This window comes from Porites lutea, chromosome 10, assembly GCF_958299795.1.
Source record: "Porites lutea chromosome 10, jaPorLute2.1, whole genome shotgun sequence".
Classification (NCBI taxonomy): Eukaryota; Metazoa; Cnidaria; class Anthozoa; order Scleractinia; family Poritidae; genus Porites; species Porites lutea.
The window spans coordinates 1,229,597-1,253,779 of NC_133210.1; the positions used below are offsets into that span (position 1 = coordinate 1,229,597).

General features: G+C 39.9%; 2 protein-coding genes across 3 annotated transcripts in view; both read left to right on the plus strand.

Annotated features, from left to right (window-relative positions):
* Nucleotides 1-632: 632 nt before the first annotated feature.
* Nucleotides 633-12,692, plus strand: LOC140951334 (TNF receptor-associated factor 4-like). Its single transcript, XM_073400601.1, has 6 exons — nt 633-960; nt 1,039-1,090; nt 6,951-7,055; nt 8,169-8,246; nt 9,379-9,462; nt 11,144-12,692. Exons 1-6 carry the CDS (start codon nt 740-742, stop codon nt 11,723-11,725), a joined length of 1,122 nt encoding a protein of 373 aa, XP_073256702.1. The 5' UTR covers nt 633-739; the 3' UTR covers nt 11,726-12,692.
* Nucleotides 12,693-22,035: 9,343 nt separating this feature from the next.
* The window catches only part of LOC140951324 (uncharacterized), a 36,994-nt gene continuing 34,846 nt past the window's right edge, over nt 22,036-24,183 (plus strand). For both annotated transcript variants that reach the window (XM_073400579.1, XM_073400580.1), the window contains exons 1-3: nt 22,036-22,381; nt 22,516-22,646; nt 22,759-22,798. In XM_073400579.1, coding sequence (XP_073256680.1) covers nt 22,321-22,381; nt 22,516-22,646; nt 22,759-22,798 — 232 coding nt within the window. In that variant the 5' untranslated portion in view covers nt 22,036-22,320. The remainder of the gene's footprint in view (nt 22,382-22,515; nt 22,647-22,758; nt 22,799-24,183) is intronic.

The following is a 24,183-nucleotide window of genomic DNA, read 5'->3' on the forward strand; positions in this document are numbered from 1 at the left end:
CTCAGGCTACTCGGTCAAAACTACTCGCTCGCAATAATAGACTGAGGCAAATAGATGAAAGACTTTCTGTACTGTAGTGTCTTTGAATATCTCAAAATAGATCAGCATTCAATAATACTTTACTCCCATGATGCAAAAGTATAAGAGCGTTTTCCATAAAAATAAAATATTTCATTGCTTTCACTTTGAAATATTTAAAAAACCGAGCTCTGTAAGGTCACGAAAATTTGTCAAGAAGGAACAAATTGGGGAAGAATGGTACTTTATTTTGACCCCAAGAAATAAGCTTACTATAATTTTTTTTATTTTCTTAGGTGGTCAAATTTCCTAGCCCGTCACTTGTTTCCATGGTCTGAAAATTAAACGGGAACAAGGTAATATTTGCAAGTCATCATATTTTCCCTGAGTTTTATTCGTCAGTAATTTAATTAAACCTATTCTAAATAAATTAATGCGGAGGAAATATGAACTTTCAAAATATGAAAATTGATGTCTTGACAAAAACCGCAGATTCCGGTGCCTATAAATTAACATGATTAAATTTCGCTTGGCTCATTATTTTGTATTTTCATGATATTTAGCGACTTTACAAATTTCCCTTTCAATATTCTGAGAAGACAAAACAATTCCATTGAAATACTCGTCTCGTTTCGGATCATGATTTGTTACGGTTTCCATCAGATAATCGCTAAGATATTAATTATTTATTAACCCTGTATGGTTTGGGCATAAACACAAGATGGCGGCCGGTGTTGTTGCGTCGACAGTAAATTACTCTTCGTTGCAGCTATCGCCTGTTCCTTTCAGTCGGTCTCAAATCGGAGGTTATGATGCGGATTTCGTAAGTCCTATATCACCAGATTATTTGTGTCCAATATGCCAGCTTGCCTTTCGTGATCCAGTTCAGACGAGAGATTGTGGACACCGATTCTGTGAATCTTGTCTTGAGCCAATTTTAAGGTAAGTACAGAGCAGCGTAAATTTTTTTTCTAAAGTGAGGCTGATATCCTCAAGAATTTATTTCCTTTTTCTTCCCAGAAAACCTCCGGCGTTTTGTCCTATTGATCGGAGAACACTGACGAGAGAAAAGGTGAGTTTTAGCGGCAATATGGTGTAAAACTTGTATCATAAAACTGCGTTTTACCTAGCTGATTGATCGTAGGCACCGAGAAATAATATTTGCGGGTATCTGCTGTGGTTCAATTTTCACACTTTAGGATTAAGGACATTTCGAGGTGCAAAACATGAATTCGTTTTGAAAAATTGAACTCACAAAATGAGTGCTTTCACGACATATTTCTTTGGCTGAAAGATCTTTCATCTTGACCGTAACAGATTTACGTAAGCTTTATCAATTATAAGCGACAACCACAGATTATTCCAGAGAAATCTAACTTAACTTTAGATTTATGACTAAAACACATGGCTTGAAAACCAACAATGATTTGTCTCGCTACATTAAGCTTACAGTCTTTCAGGTTCATGTAACAATTTTGTGCATGTTAATGATGAAATCGTTAAAACGTTCATTTGTAAGTTACATGTAATTTATGAACAAGCTGTTCACTTACCATTTCCAAGTAATCAATATCAAAAGACCTCTGTAAGATAAATTCTTGTACAAATACTAATATCTGTGCGTATTAATCGACGAATTAAACTACAATTAGCATAGAATTATCGCAAAACTGCTGCTAGACTCAAGAAAAGTCCAAAGGTGCCAACCACTTTTTTGCCATTTTTGCTTTGTCGGCGAGGTTTTTACTGGGTGCACTACTGGGGTCAAGTAAATAAAACAAAAATTGACCATCATAACCACAGATGTAATGAATCTAATCTATTAAAAGCAACATGGCTTGGTGAAATTTGACTTTTCAAAATAGCAATACCTGTATAAGATTTAACAAATTATAAATATTATTGTGCCTTTTTGTGATAAAATATTTTCACAGACGGAATTTTCACTTTTGGTCTTCAAATATTTATTGTATGCATCTATTTTAGGACAAAATGTTTACTTAGCCAAACAGATAGCAGACTAATTATAATGACTCACTTATCTTGTAAAGGAAATCTTTTAAATTGTGGAGAATTATGTGTACAATTGGTTTTTGTTTTTATGTAAGTTCACAGAGTACAGTAATCCTCACAAACATTTCAAACTTGTTTGGAAGCAGCAGTGTTTGAAGAAGCAATGTTACACAACTAGTTTTTCATGCAGCTAGTATTGCTTAATTGTTCTTCTACCGTGAAAGATACCATCAGAAGCAATGAAAGTCTACAAATTAATCATTATTATATTAATTTCATCATACATTAATTTTATTATTATCATTATTATTATTATAATCATAACTATATATATAACAAAATTGTCAAATCTGATTGGCTATCAACTGCCCTGATTTCAGCCTTAATTGGACAGTTTAATAGGACAGTACACATCATGCCTAAGTAATTGGACAGTACGCGCCATCATGCGGGTGCTTAAATGGCCTGTTTTGTTACGCTGCTAGCATATCCAAATTTCGAATTTCTTGTGTTTTGATTTAAAAAATAGCCTATTATATCACAAATTTTGTTAAAGTTATGATTAATTGGTAACAAACTCGTGAATAAACAAATCAGACTCCCGCGGATTTTGTTAATCACTCGTATAATTACAGACTGAATTGGACGGCACTCAGTCCTGTTACCATTACTTATTGTTCTACGTCATTACAGTTGGAATTTTAGACTGCAGGAATTAAAGTTTTCAGTGTTTACTTCTAATTGTGATTTTAGTTATCAATTCGGTGCAAGTTCAACTAATTAGTGGCAGAAAAACATTTTTAGAGGGTAATGGGTATTTATTTGAACAGCTTAATCCAATGTTTTTAAGGCTTGATTGGAACACATTAAGCTTGAAGACTGGCTGGGGTGTGTATCTTTAGTGGGGACATTTCCTTAAGGAGATTAAGTACTGTTTAAAAAACGAGCAGGACTGTGTTATCGGGTTTAAAAACTTGAAGCCGAGAGTTTTAATTTACACCTGATAATTCACGACTGCAAGTTTTTATTTGGATTTAGATCAACTCATTCTTGCACTTATATATTCAGATTTGGGGTTATTTTGGTCCAAAGAATTATTTGATGTAAAGTTTAGCCGTGTCTCTATCAGATATAAAGACACTCATTAAACATTTTAATTTCTTTTGTTTTTTTCTTTATGAATTATTAACGAGGTTTTAAAGTTTGGTTATAAAAATCACCCATACACAGGGTTTATTTGGGACATTATTGAACTGATTCGAAAGGTAGTGACAGTATATAAAATAAGACTACAAGAATCATCTTAAGATAAAGATTTTTGCGTCAAATCCCACCATTTATTTAATTATTATGTGTAATATAAGGTAAAAATATTGATAGATTTGAGACATTGAAAAATCAGACAACAGAGATCTTCCTTCACCCTCCCCCCTCCCCCCCAAAGGATCTCATGGCCGAAGCTAAGAGAGGGCTTTTGATGTTTTCGTGGCCAATATTATTGGATCAAGTTCACACCCAGGTGTCAGTAAATTACTATCAAACAAGTCAATTTCTGAGAAATGTGTATAAACAAATCTGGGCAATCTCTGAACCCAGCAGTCTCCTTAAAAACAACACATGACGACATTGTCAAAGTCTTATTATATTATATTTTTTTATGTAACTTTCAAGCATGAAAACTGGCCGAGTCATAATTGATTAACAGAAGCAGACAATAAACCAATTACGGTGCCCATTGTCTTCATTTGCCACGGTTTTATGAGTTTTATCTTCTGCTTGTGCTTGCAACTGCAACAACCTAATTGTTAGAAGTTCACTATGGTGGGTAATCCTAAGAGTTGGAGCCATAAACAGAATACTTATGCTTCTGAATGATTGTTGGTTTGATTTTCACTAGATTTGTAACCTACATGTAGCTCTACCCTTCTGATCAGAAAAAGCTTTGGGTGGCCGGTCATCCATTACTTTGAAAGTGATATTTATTATGAGAAATTGGATATTGGTCACTATAAATGAGCCATTTTTCTTCTAGACTGAATGGAGACATAAAAAAAGTCACATAAGCTTTTGGGCTTTTGACCTCTTAAGTCCATTAACCAAAAGCTTAAGTTTTGTTCATATTAATGAGATGTCTTGGGCAGTACTTTTGCAAAAAATGATGGAACTTGGCCTGGTGGGGCAGGAACTAGTGGCCACTACAAGCTAGGAAGTTGTCCTAAGTTGATGGCTCTTCCTCTAACAAGTCAAAATCAACCTAAGCTTTGAAATCTCGAGAATTTTGGGTTTCATGACCCTTTTCATTTTCTCTATGTGTGATGATACTGATAGGACAAAAATGCAGATAAATTTAATAATATTGCAAACAAAAAACAAATTGAGTCTTTAGTGGTTTCTTTTAGTGTGAAATATATTCTCTTCCTATTTTGACACTTTGATCCACACCCGTATAAATGTTTTTCTTGTTTTATAATTCCAACCTACTATGATCCCTTTCATTGCTGGGAGATTGCCTGCCATCTTTTCACTTTCTTACACCCCTTTCTTTCTTTTCAAGATGTATTTGTTAGCTAAAGGGACCCTTTTTTTTCTGGGGACCATATTTTACATTTCTCAAGGTAACTGTAGCGTTTGACTTTTTGGAGATGATTTTCTGAGTTCTAGTAGTATAATCGTTAGTAGTTAGAGTCAGAGTCTTACTGAAACTTGTGAAAGCAATGATAATATTATTATTGCTGTGACATATACTTCATCAAAAATCTGACTCACACTTCAATGAGTGCATAAGGACAGTGAAATTTGTTGTACCCTGCTTGGGTAGTGCTGTTACTGAGTAGATTTGTAGCCTGTTGCAGGCCTTCAGACAGTGACAAAAAAGTGTCTTTCTCACTTGTCTTTACCCAGTACCCACTATCTGAATGCCTAGACCGGCAGGCTATGCTTTAAGGCTTGCTTATGGAGACTGAACTTTACCGTACAAGAATAACACTAGAGGGAAATCTTTTGCTTAGGTGGTTTGGATTCTACTTTTCAGGCTTTATGGTGTACGTCTCTTTTCTCAATTCCCCTTAGTTGCTTTGATAACACATGTTAAGTCTGCAAGACAGTAAGATAAGGTTCAAAGGATTGCTTATCTAAAGCTACTCATATTTACTTTTATCTTGAGAGTAAATGTGTTGTTTGTTTTTATAACTTCAACCTTTATAATGATATCTGCACCTCAGGTTGTTCATTGTTACAGACAATATTTTATTTTTGCTTCTCCTTTTTTTTCAGTGTAGGAACATATCCCTTCCCCTACAATTTTTGAAGTTCAATTAGTTCTCCTTTTCTAATAAACCAGAAAATAATATCTCTTCCAGATGATTTGTCCTTTGTTTGTATTCATGAGCCATAAGGTTTTTATCTAAACCTGATAAAGTCTGGTAAACTAATACAACGGTCTGAATTTCAATCTCTTGTACAAAGGCATAGCAATTATTTGGAAAGACTGATATGTATGGAATATTTAAATTTGTGGGTTAGTTTATATTTTTAAACAAAAATGGTATAATTGATCTGTGCATGGCCCCATGAACGATTTGTTTTGAACAATAGCTTTAGGGGTTTTCTTTCTACAGCATATTAATTTCAAAAACAACAGCAACCTTTTTTAAAGCTATTTTGTTTATGTTTGTCACGTACGTACTTTTACAGCCTACTGTTGAAGTAAAGTATTTTAATTTTAACATACTTAATCTGGCTAATTTTCTAACAAGTGTCAATTAACACCACATGAACAATGTATCTTGGTGCATGTGTTCCTATATATACTTTTCCTTACTGAGTTACATTTGTTTATGGTCTACTGCTTGTAGGAAATGTCAATTAAGTGGTAATTAAAGAGTTGCAGACATCTGAGAAACTGCATGAGTCCTTAATTTGTGATCTTGCCAACTAAAAATAATGTCTGCAGCTGCATCCATGGCTTGGGCATGAGTAGGCACTGTTAATGTTTACAAGCAAACCCAGGTGATAATATTTGTTGTGGCTGTAGTTATTATTTTTAGAAGTGATAACCTCATTTAACCATAGCCTTTCTGTTTCCATTTCCTAACTTGTATTTCCTGATCGAGCTGTTCTTTAATGGAGCAGATGACTGATTTTTACCTCAGGGTGAATTTTGTAATCATAAAGTCCTTGAAGGTCTGTGTATTGGCAAACATCTCACCCACGAATAGGTTGAAGAGAAAAGGTTTTTTTTCACAAGAATTTGACTAATTCCACTCTTTTCATTTGTGAAGCTTCATTCTCAGTTCTCATGATTTCATTTTCTGTATGTTACATTCTCATGAGTTGACGACTGACTTCTCACGCTGTCCTAAATACGTCACACTCTCAAGAATTTTTAGAGCATCTGTAGGGTTCATTCCAAGAAAGACATGAGCAAACTCAATCTAAAGAAAACACCTGGTGGTTACGTTTGATTAGTAAACGTATGATATTGCCAACTGGGTACATTGTTCATATAAATTTATTTAGTCTTGTCTTCAGCCTACCGCAAACTCTACCACAACTTGTTGCTGCCACGAAGAAATGAGCAGATCTAGATTCTCTGTTAAAATTAACCTAGCTTAGAACATTGATTGGGATCGATGTTTGCTACGTATACTCCAGCTTTAACACCAGTAATCCCAGTGGGAAGTCCTTACACTTGGAAATTTGGAACATCTGATGAATTTTTCCCTCCTCTTGAAGTACTACTTTTCCAAACTCTATGTTCAGAATCTCAAGATTTTTTCCACTTGGGGGTGGGCAAGTCTGCTTACCTCGCCAATGCTCATTCACTCTACACTGCTGTGGCTAGGTCACATGTATGTAACTCCTTATACTCTTATATTAGCTAATTACTTTATCATGATTGTTATTTTGTTTACATGCAGGTATATCCTGATAGAGCTTGCAAAAGAACAGTGTTGTCTTTAACAGTGAAGTGTCATAATAGTGGTAATGAGTGTGACTGGATAGGAGAGCTTCATAACCTTCCTGTAAGTATATGCTTTCACTTTTAATTTACATACATGTGGTAAAAATCAAAGTTAAAAGAAAAAGTACATTTCGTTCAATGAAAATGCTGAAAAATAACTATGGTTGACTCCTGATAACTTGAACCAAAATTGATTTCCCCTTGATTTCCTTCATACATTCACTGTAATTTTACCCTTGGTAACTCAAACCCTCGATAACTCGAACCTCAAGCTAACTCGAATTGATTTTTGTTTCCCCTCAAATCATTTCTATATAATTTTACCCCCAATAACTCGAACCATGTTTTAAGCCCTTAAAAAGTCAGGAAAAAAACAGTGTATTGGCATCTGAAACATTGAATTTTGAATTTCCCATTGACTTGTTGTACAAACTGCTACGTTACATGTTGATTTATTATCTAGAAGTATCTTTCAATTTTCACTTAACATTACTAGATGTAAATGTGATTAAAATGTCCACTGTACAGGAAAAACTGTTTTTTTTTTTGTATGTGGCTATTTTCTTCTAGCTCTCGATAACATGAACTCTTCATTTCCCTTGAAGGTTCGAGTTATCCGAAGTCAACTGTATTACTAAGTGAAGGTGCTATGATTTGAATAGTTAAATTGCAGAATTTCGTCCACAGGCCCAAAAGTTAGAACCACCTCACAAGACTCTCTACATTAATTATTGTTGTTGGGTCTCTCCTTTTCCTCAAGAGCTTTTTTTTGCTGGGTACTCTGGTTTTACCCTCTCTTCAGATGCCAACATTTCCAATTTTTAATTTGATACAGAATGTTAGATGGAATAAATAACCACTATGTGGATGTGCTACCTTTTTAATCATGTACTGATGATTAATTGATTCATTTATCCATTTGTGCACAAATTCCTACATGGGAACAGAGGACATTCAGGAATTAGTTTTTTCCCTAAGCCTACTGAATAAATTTTCTGCATAATTTCCTAATGAAAGCTAAAACATTGCCATCATTTTACATTTTTGCAGCAAGCCAGTTTATGAATTATAAATTGTTGTTTGTCTCTTTACACCTAGGTTTATATTCAAGAAATTGAGGGGTATAACTGTCACTCTCTTAAGTATTAAATTTTATCTTTTCCTTTTTTTTTAGACTCACCTTGAAAATTGCAAAAGAGTTCCAATAAAGTGCATAAATAACTGTGGAAGAACAGACATACCAAGGGATCAGGTAACGGAATGATTACTGTACAAGGAACGCAGAGTGGGCAATTAGCTAGAGTGTTAAATCCAGCCCCCCTCTGACCTCTAGCTGGATATGTTATTGATAGTCCCAAATTCAAATCATTGACCACACTTGTAAATAGCCAACTGGATGCCTCCGATCCTACTATTGGAATTTTTTACGTTGTTTGCTTATTTTGATTATTTGTTTCCTTATCATCATCATCATCATCATCATCATCATCATCATCATCATCATCTACATCATTGTCAGTTTTATTATTATCATTTAATTTTCTTTGTGGAAGGCATGGAGGTTGTTTTAATAAGTACCAATTTCTGTTTGAGGAGCCAAATTAAATGTTTTGAAATGAAATGTTATGAAGCTGAAGTACAGTGGAATCTCAATATTATGAACCTTTATATAACGAAGTCCTCGGTTTAACAAAGATTTTCTTTCCCCCAGTTATACTAAAATGTACAAAAAAAAACCACAATATAACGAAACCTCATTATAGCAAACACATTTTGCCAGCCCCTTGGCCCTTCCTTAAATCAGTTTTCCACAGTATTGCTAGCCAAAGCAGTGTGTTTTTGGGACAGTTTTGCGGGCCTGCTTTTGTTTACGGAGATGATATTTTTAAGCTGTGGGGGAAGTGGTGCTTTATTAAATTGAACAACATTCTAGCGCTGTGTTATAACGTATTGCAATTGACTTCAACCCTTTCAGCCCCAACAGTGACCAGCGTCAAATTTCTCCCAACTATACCTCTGCCAGATCAAAACGTACAGGTGAATCAGAATGAATTGAATGATGAGCACTGATTAAATGTCTTGATGTTTGAACAAATTCTCTTATAAGCTGTACAATATGAAAATATGAAGAACAGTGAGGAGAATATGCACGTGTTGATATCCTTGCTTTAAGGGTTAAAATGTGGACATTTTATTTTTTCAAAGACATTACCTCTGCAGCGAAGATTTGGGTAAGTCTGATCAAAGATTAAAAAGCAAAGGTGTTAGTGCTTTTTGGGTTTTTGCCTGCATCATGTGCTCACTGGCCTTTGTCTATGTCTGCTTTTGGTCAAGGATAGTTTCCCTTTTAACTAGTGTCACTGTAAATTATCTTCTTGTGGCAGATGTCAGCCCATGTGGACATAGATGGTGACTGTCCTCTTGCTATTGTTCCCTGTCAGTACAGTGATATTGGATGTAAACATAAGGTGAGAATGGTGACAATAGTTGCATTGTATTTAATCACAATCTTCTTGGAGGTCAGATATTACACTGGCCATTTTACAACGTTATCTTTTTAAACAATAAGCATCATTCTGTGAGGGTTCCTCTGTGATGGAAATTATAGCATCCTGTCTAGACGTAGTAGCAGTCCTTGAGACTTAACAGCGTGCAAAGAAAGTAGTGTTGGATAGCCCGGGGCTGGTGGATTTTGCTATCGGTCTAGTGAATTTTGTTCTTAACTTACCCAATGGGCAAGTGAAGTTTTCTGAGGAATTCAAGTTACAGGAGAACTGTGAAATCAACTCTGCTCATCAAAATGTTTTTGGGGCTAGTTGGAATGACGTTTGGGCTAGTATATGCTAGCTTCAGCTTGACCGAATGGCAAGGTTTAAAAATGACCTTCTTTGCACCCTGCTTGCAGAAGCATGAGAGGTTTCTGTCTGTTGACAGATGAATTTGTTGTCATTAAATTATGTTGACCTGTTTAGTCTCTATTTTCCCTTCCAAGGCAGCCAAGGTTATTTTTAGAAATATTAACACAAATAGTATACCACAAAATTCCGAAAATAAGCCCCAGGGCTTATATTTTTCAAAGGCCCTTTTTGAGGGGCTTATTTTTGGAGGGGCTTATTTACGGAGGGAAATTTGCGTTTCTAAATTGATTGGGCCAGCCTTATGGTTGGAAGTAATTTACCGTTTTTGCTTTGTTTTACTTTGTATTTGAGGTTAATTTTCCAAGTACAAGCCCCCGGGGGGTTTATATTTGGAGGGGCGATTTAACGGAGGATTTTTTGCGGTACCCGCTTGGGGGGCTTATATTTGGAGGGGCTTATTTTCGAAATTTTACGGTATATGAAATGGAACAAAAGTAATTATCCGTATTAAATTAATTAAATTAATTAAAATTGATTAAACGCAAATATGCAGCTTTTTAGTCGTTAGGCTTTACACAAAGCAAATTTGATTGTTGAAGAAGCAAAAATTGAGCCACCTTGCAGTTGTTGTTATTGCTGTTTCTTTTTGACTCTATTTCTTGCCCATTGCAATAGTCTCTGATTTCTTAGAGGTGTGAAAAATCCAAAACCATTGGAATGGGTTAAAGGGCCTTTCAGGAAGAGGGCTCACGCCCCAGGTGCTTGAATGTTCCTTTTACACCTGTACCCACTTCCTGAAGGCTGATTAGTGATAATCTAGGATTAAAATTTTAATCCACGAGAATTTTACTTTCCCTCTTATGTATCGTTTAGAGAATCATTTTGTGTTATCAAAACAACCCTCCAACTTGCGACCATTTTAATCGCCATAGCGCCTAAAATTTTGGAGCTGGCGACTTGATTTGTTAAAAAGTCTCCCCAAACCCAAAGAGTTGGTTGCCAAGTGGCGACCACGCAAAAACTTTAACTTGGAGGGTTGCAAAACTGGATCTTGGAGTAACCATGTCATACAAGCTCATATGTAATACTGTCGACATGATACGAGTGCAAAAATATGTTTTACAACCCGTATGAGTGGGCAAGTTGTGTTGATTAAACAGAGTTCTTTAGAGGAAAATGTGTCTCTACAGAAACAGAAACACTTTGTGGGTTCAACTAAAACATATTTCGAAAGGAACTTACCCTGATGTACAAACTATGCAGCGCTCACAAAAATTTTTATTGTGTACAGGGGAGACGAAACGAGATGGAGAAGCACATGCAGGACAATATGCAAGGTCATTTGGATTTGGCTCATTTAAGAATAAGAGAACTGGAACAAAGGCAGGAACATGTCTGTACAAATGGAAAATTTCTTTGGAAGATTTCTAACTACTCACAACTGTTTCAACAGTCCGCCACCAAACGGGAAAAAGAAAAACTTTGCAGCCCTCCATTTTACACTGGACAGTATGGTTATAAACTGCGGGCAGAGGCTTTCCTGAACGGTCTTGGACAGGGCAAGGGTACCCATTTGTCTCTTTATGTTGTTATAATGAAGGGGGAATATGATGCTATTCTTCCGTGGCCGTTTCAACAACGAGTGGACTTTGTTCTTATTGATCAAGACAACGAAACTGGTGCACGACAGAATAAAGTGTGGAGACTGTCATGTGACAGAGATAGTGATTACTTCAAGCGACCAAACAAGATGAAGAGTCTTGGGTTTGGCTGTCCTAAGTTTGTATCTCTTGAGACGCTTAGGACTAGAAACTACATCCGTGACAATACAATCTTTATAAGAATTGATGTCGAACCCCTAGATATTTCCTGATTATTATTTTTAGTACAGCAAAAAAGATATGTTTGGAAAATAACTGGACATTTCGTCAGTGACCTCCATAGTGAGGACTGTGGCGGTCTTTAAGCGCTGATAGTAACTAGAGTATTTTAGTGTCTCCTCGTAACACCACCACTCAATCAAACACTGAAAACGAATTGATAATTGGCAATTTCATTAATTCCTTGGCTGTGTTTGGAGAAAAATAGAAAGAATATAAAAGTGTTATCAGGGCTTTCAAGGTTACGCTTATCAATTCAGCTCACTGCTACACAAATACAGTTTCTTTAAAATCTCAAGCTTAAACGTAGTTGTACTCGGACAGTAAATTCTTTCTTACCAAGTCCCTTCCAGACGAACACTTTTGCCTTTTCTAACGATGTCTATCTTAGAGAAATAACTGTATCTCTCTTAATAAAACTGAAACCTAGTGTTTTTAGGGTGGGGCTTAAGCAGCCACGACTCCAGGCGACGGCAGCGATAACGTCACTAAATTTATGAATTCGCACTGTGTCAAACTTCATCGCTCTAATTCCTTTTCGTTCATGAATTTGACAAACGGAGGAAAATTTTTCTGGAGTTGAATTTTTGAGGACCCTATTCAAGTTTAAAAACAGAGAGGAAATCGTCGTCTCGTGTCCTCCATAAAACGTGAAGTTTAGAATTTTTACGTCGTAATCTGAAGTGATAGCAAAGAAATGAACCCAAAAGTGTGATGCACATCTAGAGTTTTCTTTATGGTCATCTTATTGCTTTTTGGCGTTCTGGTTGCCATAGTACCCGTCGTGATTGCTTAAGTTCTCTATTTTCTTTCACTTCTATGACTAGCTCTAATTAAATCTTTTATCTTAGTAATCTAAATTTAATTAATTAGTCGAATAAGTCGCGGAAAGCAAACCGAAACTGATGGGGAATATTTTTACTTTTAGTAATTACAAAAACTACTAGGGATAAGGTTTGGGGGGGGAGGGGGGGCAGTGTTGTTGTCGGTACTATCATACAGTGTTGAAGGAGGGGAGGGGGGTAAATATAGAAGATTTATATCATATAAAGTTATATCCAGATTACAGGTATTTTATTTTTCCCACGTGGGACTGATGGAGACTGATTCATAAGAGTCTTGTTCAGAAAAAGACTATTTCCAATTTTACAAGATATATCGCTTTGGCGTTTATGCAGTTTCTAAATGAGATAGAAAGATGCCGAGAATGTAGTTAATACAACTGAAGCCTTGCTTGACGAAGTTGAAATGAAAATTCCATGTGTCTATATCAAGCATAAGAACGTTAACATCTATATGTCAACTGCAACTTTTAATTAGAGATATATTTTTGCATTGCTTACAGTTATAATGGCAGCATTCTTATTATAAACAAAGGCAGATTAAAATGTGTTAATGCAGTTTTTGGCAGTTGACATAACTTAGACCGTGGAAAGCGTTTTCAGCCTGTCATCTTATATTGATTAAGAATTGCATGATTCTTATGACTATAAAGAGTTTACAATAAAAATTTAATAAAGAGCAACTATATCACTTAAAACAGTCATTTTTGAGTGGTAATATGACGGATTAAAGTCCATTCGATTTGTACCGATTCATATTGAAGACGTTCACGCATTTTCCATACAATAGGAAACGTAATATTCCATGCACTCACTCAAGTCGAGTTTGATCAAATCACTCAGTCTCACTGAGTTTCCATAATTTTTAAAAAAATTACATTAAAATTTTTTGATTAAATGGTAATTTTTCACTATTTACCACAGTGCACTGTTTTAAGAGCCTGAAATTCACACTCCCGTCCTTGTCACTTTTTGTAGATCTCCAAGCATGAAACAAATGTAGCTTCGTACAGTTATTAAGCATCATGTTTCGGTTCTATTCAAATAAACTGTTTGTGTGAAATAGTACGAGATTGTTGTATGCATAATAATTGTATTTTTTTCAAAATAAAGTTGTTTTTTTTAATTATCTGGGCCGTGACGAATATTCTTTCTGAATAACAAGAGACTGTACCAAGAGGAAAATAAACCTAATGAGGTGAAATCAAAGGAATTGTCCGAGCCTTTCTCGGCCTTTTTTTTTTACGAGATTATTCCATTCAATGATTTTCTTCAACTTTCTGTGCTTTTCTAGGTACATTTGCCAAGAGAGAATGAGCTCGTTCTCTCTTGTTTTTGCTTTATTCAGAAGGTGGTGGAAATGCGGCTATTTTTCTTTGAAGTTGCAATTTCATGTCAAGGTCTTACCGAGTCGGCAAACTTTCTTTTGTGAGTGCGTCCAATCAAGCATTTATTGTTTATTGATGAACTTAAAGTGCGGGCTTTTCTCTCTGCATTGCCAAAGCCCAGCAACGCTTTTACTTTATGCAGTTTAGATACTTTTAAAAAACGCCATTAAGTCCCATGCGTATTCACCCTTATTTCCCAAGAGCCAAGTTGATCGAGTCGACAAATTTTGAATGTGTCCAGTTTTAATATTAAAGCGTTGATTATCAGTCGTTAAACCCATGGTGCGTGCTTTTCTCGCAGTATTGAGATGAGTCTTATTACAGCGTTTCTGGTGACTCATTGTCATATTTTTATACAAAAAAGAATATTTCTCATGGTGTAGCAATTGAATTTTAATCAAGCGATCGTATAAATGAATACACCCATTTCAGGTTGATTCAAACTGTTCTTAGTCAGAAACCTGGCCACAGTGAAGATCAAATACGCTTCAAACTATCTCTGGTGTGGAAGGATTGTCAAGATTCACTTCTGCCTCTTCGAAGCCAGGTTTGTTCTTAGTGTATATATGTTTTTGTTTTGGCTTCTAGCTTGTTAAACTAATTGCGAGCAATAAGTCTTATTGATAAAAACGGTGCTATTAGTCGTAAGTTGTACGACTCTTATTGCTTAATTCAGTTTTCCAAAGAAAGTTATGCCTCTTTTAAACTTTACATAGCAGATCAGAGCTTCTGTGTATGATTCATTTTGAGTGATCTGAGTATCCGTCGTCCGAAGTTTTCTGTGAACATGAAAAACAGTCCCTGATTTCAGGCTTTCTAATATTGCTTCGATGATAAACAAATGTAACCACAGGTGGTACAGGCCGCCAGTGATGAAACTCAGGTTGCTGGATTTGACTTTTTCTGATGACTATTGTGGAAATTTGTCGTAGCAAAGTAAATAAAGTAGTCAGAGTCGACGGTTGTACAGAAAAAACGTATATATTGACTTCAAAAGTTGCAAAGGTTTTCTTTGACTAAAGCAATATGCTAAGAATGTGGTTTTATTTATATGACCTTATATTAAGTTAACTGCCATCTGTCGCTATTAAAAGTCTCAATGATAACTCTATATCAGCAAGATTTGAAGGTAACTCATATGCGTCGATAGCAATGGCTTGTAATTGTTACACGTTATGTCAAGTGCATATCTGAAAACCAGCTAGCAGAGCCATTTACCGTGTTTAAATAAAGTTTATTGATTGATGGATTGATTGATTGGTCGATTGAATGGCATGCCAATAAACACTCGTAAAACGCTTTAGTTCAATTTGGGAATTACCTTCGTACATTAAATAATATGCTCCCGGTAAAACAGAAAACAAAGTCTTTTCAGGGCTTGAAGCTTGGTTTTTCTCAGTTTTGTTAAGGTGGCTGAACATATAAACTTCACTGACGCAATTGTTTCAGCGTGCACGTGATCTCACGACTGAAAATTAAATCTCGGAGTTTTCGCCCCTTAAAATATTTTATCCCTCCACTGTTAACATCTTTCTTACGAGTAGATATGCAGCCACTGGGATTTTCTAGAAAAAATGTGTGTACCAGCTGATAACAATGGCCACTGTTGTCTGTAGAAAATTGTTCTGTTTTCGTCGCTTAGTCATATCGTGGTACTGTTGAGCATGCGTACTTGCGGGAAAATGTGAGGGCGTTTGTTCAATCTCGTCCCCAGAACCCGTCGTTTCTTATCAATGAATTTTAGTCTCATTTCATGTGATCAAGAATTAAGTTATTTTATTATTGATTTAAAACGAAATTACTTCCATGATCAAAATTAAAGACTGTACTTGTCTTGTAATTTGAGCTTTTTGCGCTAAGCAGAAAGTTTGGCCGTATTAAGGGGAGGAAGAACTGCTCTGTGACTGATCAGTTGAAAGGAAAGACTAAGGAATGGTTTAGAAAAAAAATCGTAAAAAACAATTACTGATCAAACAGTAAAAGTTAATTCTTGTAATAATTTAAAATGGTGGTAATTGCAAAGCGTGCTAAAACGTATCATTTCTTTACAGATATACAGAATTATGCGAAGAACAAAAAATTACCATGCCATGCAAGAAGGCCTTCAAAAACAATAAAATATTAAAACTGCCAACGTCCTTAACAGGAACTTGCAGCCAACTTCTTTGTCTGTGTTATTGATTATTTTCACATGCCAAACCTGTGGTAAGTGTTTTTTCTTTGCATAAACGCAATCAGATACGCCGAATATCTATGAAATATTTCCCCATCATTTGCAGAAATTAATTAGCTTTCTCCAATTTCATATCTTAATTTTTTTTCTCAAGACGCCACAGGTTTGGTCTCTTTAATAAAACGATTTCTGCCGGCCTTTACGAACGATACTGGCAAGCATACACATAAGAGATGTACGGCTCCATTGTTTTTATACCAGAAGGTAATTATTTTTGGTAAATGAGTAGAACTATCAGTTATTACTAAAAATAATAACTAAAAGTTCAACTTCAGACATGCTTTAAAATTGCGTGTGAATAATTGCTGGTTAAAAACAATGTTTAAAACATATATTTGCAAATCAAATCTAGTTATGTAAATATACAAAGCAAAAACAAAACTTTTTAAAAAATTTTCAACAAGCAAACCGCAACAGTGTTAAGAAACAAAAGGTGTGTAAAACCCAAGGTAAACTTCTCTCTACTCACATAAAAGTGAAATGGACAATAAAGCACACAAAAAAAAAACCCCAAGGTATCCAAACAAAAAAGTATTCAAAACACCGTCCAAAACCAATTATCCAAAAAAACACAGCAAAGGAAAAACGGTAGGTCAAAAAAGGTAAAGGTAAGTTTATTTATATTGATTTTTCTCTTGAGCCCTGGGGACTAAGTGCTCCGCCCAAGGGGGGAGAGCCCTGGGGACTAAGTGCTCCGCCCAAGGGGGGAGAGCCCTGGGGACTAAGTGCTCCGCCCAAGGGGGGAGAGCCCTGGGGACTAAGTGCTCCGCCCAAGGGGGGAGAGCCCTGGGGACTAAGTGCTCCGCCCAAGGGGGGAGAGCCCTGGGGACTAAGTGCTCCGCCCAAGGGGGGAGAGCCCTGGGGACTAAGTGCTCCGCCCAAGGGGGGAGAGCCCTGGGGACTAAGTGCTCCGCCCAAGGGGGGAGAGCCCTGGGGACTAAGTGCTCCGCCCAAGGGGGGAGAGCCCTGGGGACTAAGTGCTCCGCCCAAGGGGGGAGAGCCCTGGGGACTAAGTGCTCCGCCCAAGGGGGGAGAGCCCTGGGGACTAAGTGCTCCGCCCAAGGGGGGAGAGCCCTGGGGACTAAGTGCTCCGCCCAAGGGGGGAGAGCCCTGGGGACTAAGTGCTCCGCCCAAGGGGGGAGAGCCCTGGGGACTAAGTGCTCCGCCCAAGGGGGGAGAGCCCTGGGGACTAAGTGCTCCGCCCAAGGGGGGAGAGCCCTGGGGACTAAGTGCTCCGCCCAAGGGGGGAGAGCCCTGGGGACTAAGTGCTCCGCCCAAGGGGGGAGAGCCCTGGGGACTAAGTGCTCCGCCCAAGGGGGGAGAGCCCTGGGGACTAAGTGCTCCGCCCAAGGGGGGAGAGCCCTGGGGACTAAGTGCTCCGCCCAAGGGGGGAGAGCCCTGGGGACTAAGTGCTCCGCCCAAGGGGGGAGAGCCCTGGGGACTAAGTGCTCCGCCCAAGGGGGGAGAGCCCTGGGGACTAAGTGCTCCGCCCAAGGGGGGAGAGCCCTGGGGACTAAGTGCTCCGCCCAAGGGGGGAGAGCCCTGGGGACTAAGTGCTCCGCCCAAGGGGGGAGAGCCCTGGGGACTAAGTGCTCCGCCCAAGGGGGGAGAGCCCTGGGGACTAAGTGCTCCGCCCAAGGGGGGAGAGCCCTGGGGACTAAGTGCTCCGCCCAAGGGGGGAGAGCCCTGGGGACTAAGTGCTCCGCCCAAGGGGGGAGAGCCCTGGGGACTAAGTGCTCCGCCCAAGGGGGGAGAGCCCTGGGGACTAAGTGCTCCGCCCAAGGGGGGAGAGCCCTGGGGACTAAGTGCTCCGCCCAAGGGGGGAGAGCCCTGGGGACTAAGTGCTCCGCCCAAGGGGGGAGAGCCCTGGGGACTAAGTGCTCCGCCCAAGGGGGGAGAGCCCTGGGGACTAAGTGCTCCGCCCAAGGGGGGAGAGCCCTGGGGACTAAGTGCTCCGCCCAAGGGGGGAGAGCCCTGGGGACTAAGTGCTCCGCCCAAGGGGGGAGAGCCCTGGGGACTAAGTGCTCCGCCCAAGGGGGGAGAGCCCTGGGGACTAAGTGCTCCGCCCAAGGGGGGAGAGCCCTGGGGACTAAGTGCTCCGCCCAAGGGGGGAGAGCCCTGGGGACTAAGTGCTCCGCCCAAGGGGGGAGAGCCCTGGGGACTAAGTGCTCCGCCCAAGGGGGGAGAGCCCTGGGGACTAAGTGCTCCGCCCAAGGGGGGAGAGCCCTGGGGACTAAGTGCTCCGCCCAAGGGGGGAGAGCCCTGGGGACTAAGTGCTCCGCCCAAGGGGGGAGAGCCCTGGGGACTAAGTGCTCCGCCCAAGGGGGGAGAGCCCTGGGGACTAAGTGCTCCGCCCAAGGGGGGAGAGCCCTGGGGACTAAGTGCTCCGCCCAAGGGGGGAGAGCCCTGGGGACTAAGTGCTCCGCCCAAGGGGGGAGAGCCCTGGGGACTAAGTGCTCCGCCCAAGGGGGGAGAGCCCTGGGGACTAAGTGCTCCGCCCAAGGGGGGAGAGCCCTGGGGACTAAGTGCTCCGCCCAAGGGGGGAGAGCCCTGGGGACTAAGTGCTCCGCCCAAGGGGGGAGAGCCCTGGGGACTAAGTGCTCCGCCCAAGGGGGGAGAGCCCTGGGGACTAAGTGCTCCGCCCAAGGGGGGAGAGCCCTGGGGACTAAGTGCTCCGCCCAAGGGGGGAGAGCCCTGGGGACTAAGTGCTCCGCCCAAGGGGGGAGAGCCCTGGGGACTAAGTGCTCCGCCCAAGGGGGGAGAGCCCTGGGGACTAAGTGCTCCGCCCAAGGGGGGAGAGCCCTGGGGACTAAGTGCTCCGCCCAAGGGGGGAGAGCCCTGGGGACTAAGTGCTCCGCCCAAGGGGGGAGAGCCCTGGGGACTAAGTGCTCCGCCCAAGGGGGGAGAGCCCTGGGGACTAAGTGCTCCGCCCAAGGGGGGAGAGCCCTGGGGACTAAGTGCTCCGCCCAAGGGGGGAGAGCCCTGGGGACTAAGTGCTCCGCCCAAGGGGGGAGAGCCCTGGGGACTAAGTGCTCCGCCCAAGGGGGGAGAGCCCTGGGGACTAAGTGCTCCGCCCAAGGGGGGAGAGCCCTGGGGACTAAGTGCTCCGCCCAAGGGGGGAGAGCCCTGGGGACTAAGTGCTCCGCCCAAGGGGGGAGAGCCCTGGGGACTAAGTGCTCCGCCCAAGGGGGGAGAGCCCTGGGGACTAAGTGCTCCGCCCAAGGGGGGAGAGCCCTGGGGACTAAGTGCTCCGCCCAAGGGGGGAGAGCCCTGGGGACTAAGTGCTCCGCCCAAGGGGGGAGAGCCCTGGGGACTAAGTGCTCCGCCCAAGGGGGGAGAGCCCTGGGGACTAAGTGCTCCGCCCAAGGGGGGAGAGCCCTGGGGACTAAGTGCTCCGCCCAAGGGGGGAGAGCCCTAAGTGCTAAGTGCTAAGTTTATTTTAAGTCTTAGGGCTATGACTGCAAAAGCTGAGGCAGGTGGCATGCAATACGATGTTTTGTTTTTCATGTTAAGGTGGGGCTGCATGTTTCAACAAACATAGGAGAGGTGCCCGGCAAACATATGATACTGTAATCATGGGATAATATATGGACGCTATGTTACCTTTGATCATCATGGAAGTCACGGGGAATTCTTGCTACTTCAAGAGGTCAGTACTAAAGGGCTGGAATACAAAGATTAATAGATCTAGAAATGGATACTAAAAAGGTATACAACTATTGATAGGAAAAGCCGGATCATGAATGGTTTGAGTTCAGCTGTCAGATCATTACTCAGAAATGTTTTAGGCCATACTAGTAAAATTAGAGAAATTATTGTTATATTCAAAGCCATTTTCAATTATCCTTTCAGTTAAATTTTACAACTTTGAATTAAAGAAAAAAGAGAAAGAAAGACCACTTGTCACGACATGCACATTGATATTTGGTTAAGATTGTTAAAATAACGTTCAAAATGCCGTTTTCCAACGCACGCGACAAATTCTTTTTCTGAAGAAGTACGTATTGGATAAGTTTGGAAACTATTTTTAATGACATGACAGGCCCAGGAATATTACCTTAAGCTTTATCATACAAAATTGAAACTTTACAATACTCATAAATATACAGGAGCCGAGGAAGGCATCACAAACGAAGGTCGCGAATTCTGGATGAGATTACATTATCTGAGAAACGTCACGTTTATACTTTTAGTATTGCGTTCCCATTTATAATCGGATATTGGGCATGGTCAATATTGCCAATACAATCAGATATATGGAACAAAATCATTACAGTATTTCAGTTCGTCCTGTAAATATTGGAACTCTTTTGAAATATATATCTAAAGATTTCTTACTTTTTCGAGTTTCATTTCGAGAACTTAATCAATACTTACTTCCGCTTAATTTTAAAAATAGATGAAATTTTTCTGGACGCTTTTTTTCCCACACTTATTATCGGTAATCTGGTTGTTGCCACCTTGGTTTTAGCGGAAATATATTTTTTCAGTCCACAGTTGACATTTTCAACAACTTTTCAACCCGGAAGTTTGTCACAGATGTTACCCTCAATGGCGTTTGTTCGTCCATTTTAAAATCACTTCAGATCCTTAAAATCTGATTGGCTGTCAGAAGTGTGATTCTGTTCCGAGTCGCATCATTTCTATTTTGCATACAAATTGAGATGTAATGTTTCCCTCTAATGCTTCAGTTTACAAACTGGCAACTGGAACTAGTTCAAGTATTGACACTGACTAAGATCCTACAATATGGGTGATTTAACTGTCTGATTTCAGTATGAACGTAGTGAAGTAACCAATCCAGGTTACTCTGACTGAAAATTAAAAAAAAGAAAACAGTTTCACCTGGTAGGATGGACCAACTGTGCCATCCGCATAATCACCTGTGCTATGAACGCCCCGGCTTGGGCGGGGATCCAACTGTTATTATTGCTAATCTGAGCGATGTTCAAGAGCGCTTTTATTATTTTTCATCATCATTAAAAGGATTAATATTGTGATTTCGTTACGATCTTATACAAGATCAACAACAAAAACAAAAAAATGGCACATTTTTCTACAACTCACGGTCTGTTATTTCTTCGAAACATCGGTCCTCTTAATGCGCTCTGTCTGAATAATTTTGTAATTTAAGTTAGGACATTTTTTGGCCTGTTGTTTTTGCCCACAAGTGCTAAGGCGGGCTTTCCAAGTGTAAATGGGCAATCAATACCCTAAGAGCAGAGGCGCCGAGCCACTGCTGTTTATAGGGTACGAAATCAATCAAGAGAATATGGAATTTTCTAACCTGTGCAGTTGTTGGGCCGTTGATGAGCATTTGTTATATTGAGAAAATATCAGCTCTTGTAACTCTGCCAAGCTGGATGCTATATTGTGCGTTTATTTTTTGAATCTTTTCTGTTGCGGCTTGTTAGATATGACATTTTTCATCCGTTTTCGGAGTAATGCTTTGTGGGATTTACATAATTTTAACAAACACAATTTGTTCAAAGTGACCAGAAAACAGAAATTCGACTCAATTATTAATTAAGAATATTGTAAGGGTATCAAAATTGTAAAAAAAACGGAGCTGTTTGACTGACATCTCCCCTGAAATAAAATCTTGTTATTATGACTTTTATGAGACTTTTTTTTTCTGCACCAATAATCAACGACACCGATTGCATTTTGAAGCAAGCTGTGAATTACGACGGGATCCAACATGTGTAGGAATTTCAAATTTCACCTTCTTCCGGTTTGTTTTCCCGCCCCCTTGGGAGTTTATCGGAAGTAAAATTGTACGACAAAGTGCCGTCAGCCAATCAGCTTTTCGCAATGTTGAGTCACATGCCAAAACAGAACTAAACCATGCGAACATCCTACCGGACGAGCATGTGTGCGCGACTCTAGCAAAGGCTTTTCGACCGCATTATGCGCGTTTTTAAGAAGCTTTTAACAGGAAAAGCTTATGAGGTGTTGCCTTAGATAAAATATCACCGGTTTAGAGCGAGAATTATCAATGATGCGTGATAACGCGGGGTCATTTCTCGCGTCGACCCCATCACACCGTAAGCGACCGCGTGTTCATTTCATTGCCAAGTTGCTTACATCAAGTTGAGAGGATTATTCGTTTTTTTGGGTTCATCATGGCGTCTGTTGAAGATTTGACGCGTCTATTAGACGAGGACAAGCCACACGAAAGTGCAAGTACGTGAAAGTTTATTGGTTCGACATGGTTGGCGGCGATTGTCAACTGTCTTATATCTCTTATCGCTTCAAAGATGTGGAAATATCTTGATACGTGTGTGAATCATGACGATTTATATTGCGTTTTCGATCAGTCCACAGGCAGATAAAAGTGCTGAAGAATCAAATTTCGGAGCTAAGCAAAGCGAACTATGAATTGGAGAGGGAAGCTCGAATGTTTGATCAACGTATTGGCTTACTAATAAACTACAAGAAGGCCACAGAGGTAGGCTAAATTTTTGTTGATAAGTTCTACAGACACAGAAACTTGACGTACAGCTGTGCTGCACATTCAAGCCCACACATTTAACTCAAACAATGTCCCTCCGTTCTTTTAGGAATCAACCGATAATTTTACAGAATTGGAGAGAAAACATGGTAAGCTGTTATTATATTAAACCACAATATACTCATAAATGTTTTATTTCGTTTTGTGGGGGAATCGCGTCTCGCGTTTCAGCTTTCAGTTCCCGCTGCTTTTCTTTTTCAATTCTTTAGCTGCGCTAAACGTTGACTTCACAGATAAAGGAATTAAACTTTAAGCCTTTCATTTCGCACATCCGAAGTCTATCCGTTTTATAATTTGGTGAAGAATGCAGCACATTCCCACCCGGCGGGAAACGGAAATACATACGACCCAAAATGTCATGTTTTTTCGGATGTTCTTCCTTTCTCTCCATTGTGCGTGTTAACAATAACCTGTGTACCTTCTATGAACAATTCTTTTACTATTTGTTATTTAACAAGCGTAAACATAAAGCGACCTCTCGTGACTCGAGGTTATAGTTTTGACTTCGAAAATGAAAGGTTAATTGAGCCTTTTTATGTTTTCCCACAAGACATTTTAAAATTATCTCCTTTTATCCCTTTACTTTAACTTTTCCCTTTTTAAATGTCCATGCAAAAATATTGCTTTCCCTCATGACAGCTATATGTTGTAAATTGTGTAGAAAACACCCAGGCCTTGTTGTTCAAACGTTGCCTTATTAAAGTACATACATCACTATCCAGCGATCTGTATCGAAGAAAACCCGCCAATTGTGTGAGCTATTGGATAATGATAGCGTTATCTACTTTGTGAATAGCCTTGTGCAAAGAGATGTGAGCAGGAGAAAAAATGAGGGGTGGAGGAGTGGCTGGTGAGAGCCAAGGAATACCTGTAGTAGTATTTGTTAGGGACCGTTCAGACACTGGTTTTTGGCATTGTGGTAGGCTGTCTGCACAATTGCAGATGCCATCATTGCAAAACTTGAAGGAGTTTTTGGTGACTCCCCCTTTTACACCCAATATTTTCTCCTACCCCCCCCCCCCCATAAAGCCATTTTTTTCATGGCTCCCCTTAAATCCCACCAACCCCCCCTAGTTACCTGATAAAAAATGAACAGTCCCTTAGCTCGGGCTGTGGGTAGTCTTAGCCTACGTGAAAACATGCCTGTGAGATGAGATTAGGGCCACACAGAAATTTTGCTATGTGTTGAAACTGCGTCGACTTCAATCCATTCCCAAGAAACCTCAACTGCCAAGCTGTAAAGCCATTTGTGTTTTCCTGACCACATGGTAATTCCAAGTAAAGATAGAATACTTTCAAGAGGCTGGGGAAAGGGATTCTGTAGAAATTCTCCAAATTTTCAACTGCTCGGCATTTGGTTTTTTTGATACCCTTCCTGGCTGCTGGGCAAATAGCTTTTGCTCTGGTATACCAGATTCTGGTATGCCCTTTGATTCGTTCATTTTGACAGCTCTTGTCAACACTCTGAGGTTCA

Coding starts and splice junctions, on each gene's coding strand:
- LOC140951334 (XM_073400601.1), top strand. CDS start 740: ATGGCGGCCGGTGTTGTTGCGTCGACAGTAAATTACTCTTCGTTGCAG. Junction 7,056..8,168: donor GAGAGCTTCATAACCTTCCT/GTAAGTATATGC, acceptor CTTTTTTTTTAG/ACTCACCTTGAAAATTGCAA. Junction 9,463..11,143: donor ATATTGGATGTAAACATAAG/GTGAGAATGGTG, acceptor TATTGTGTACAG/GGGAGACGAAACGAGATGGA.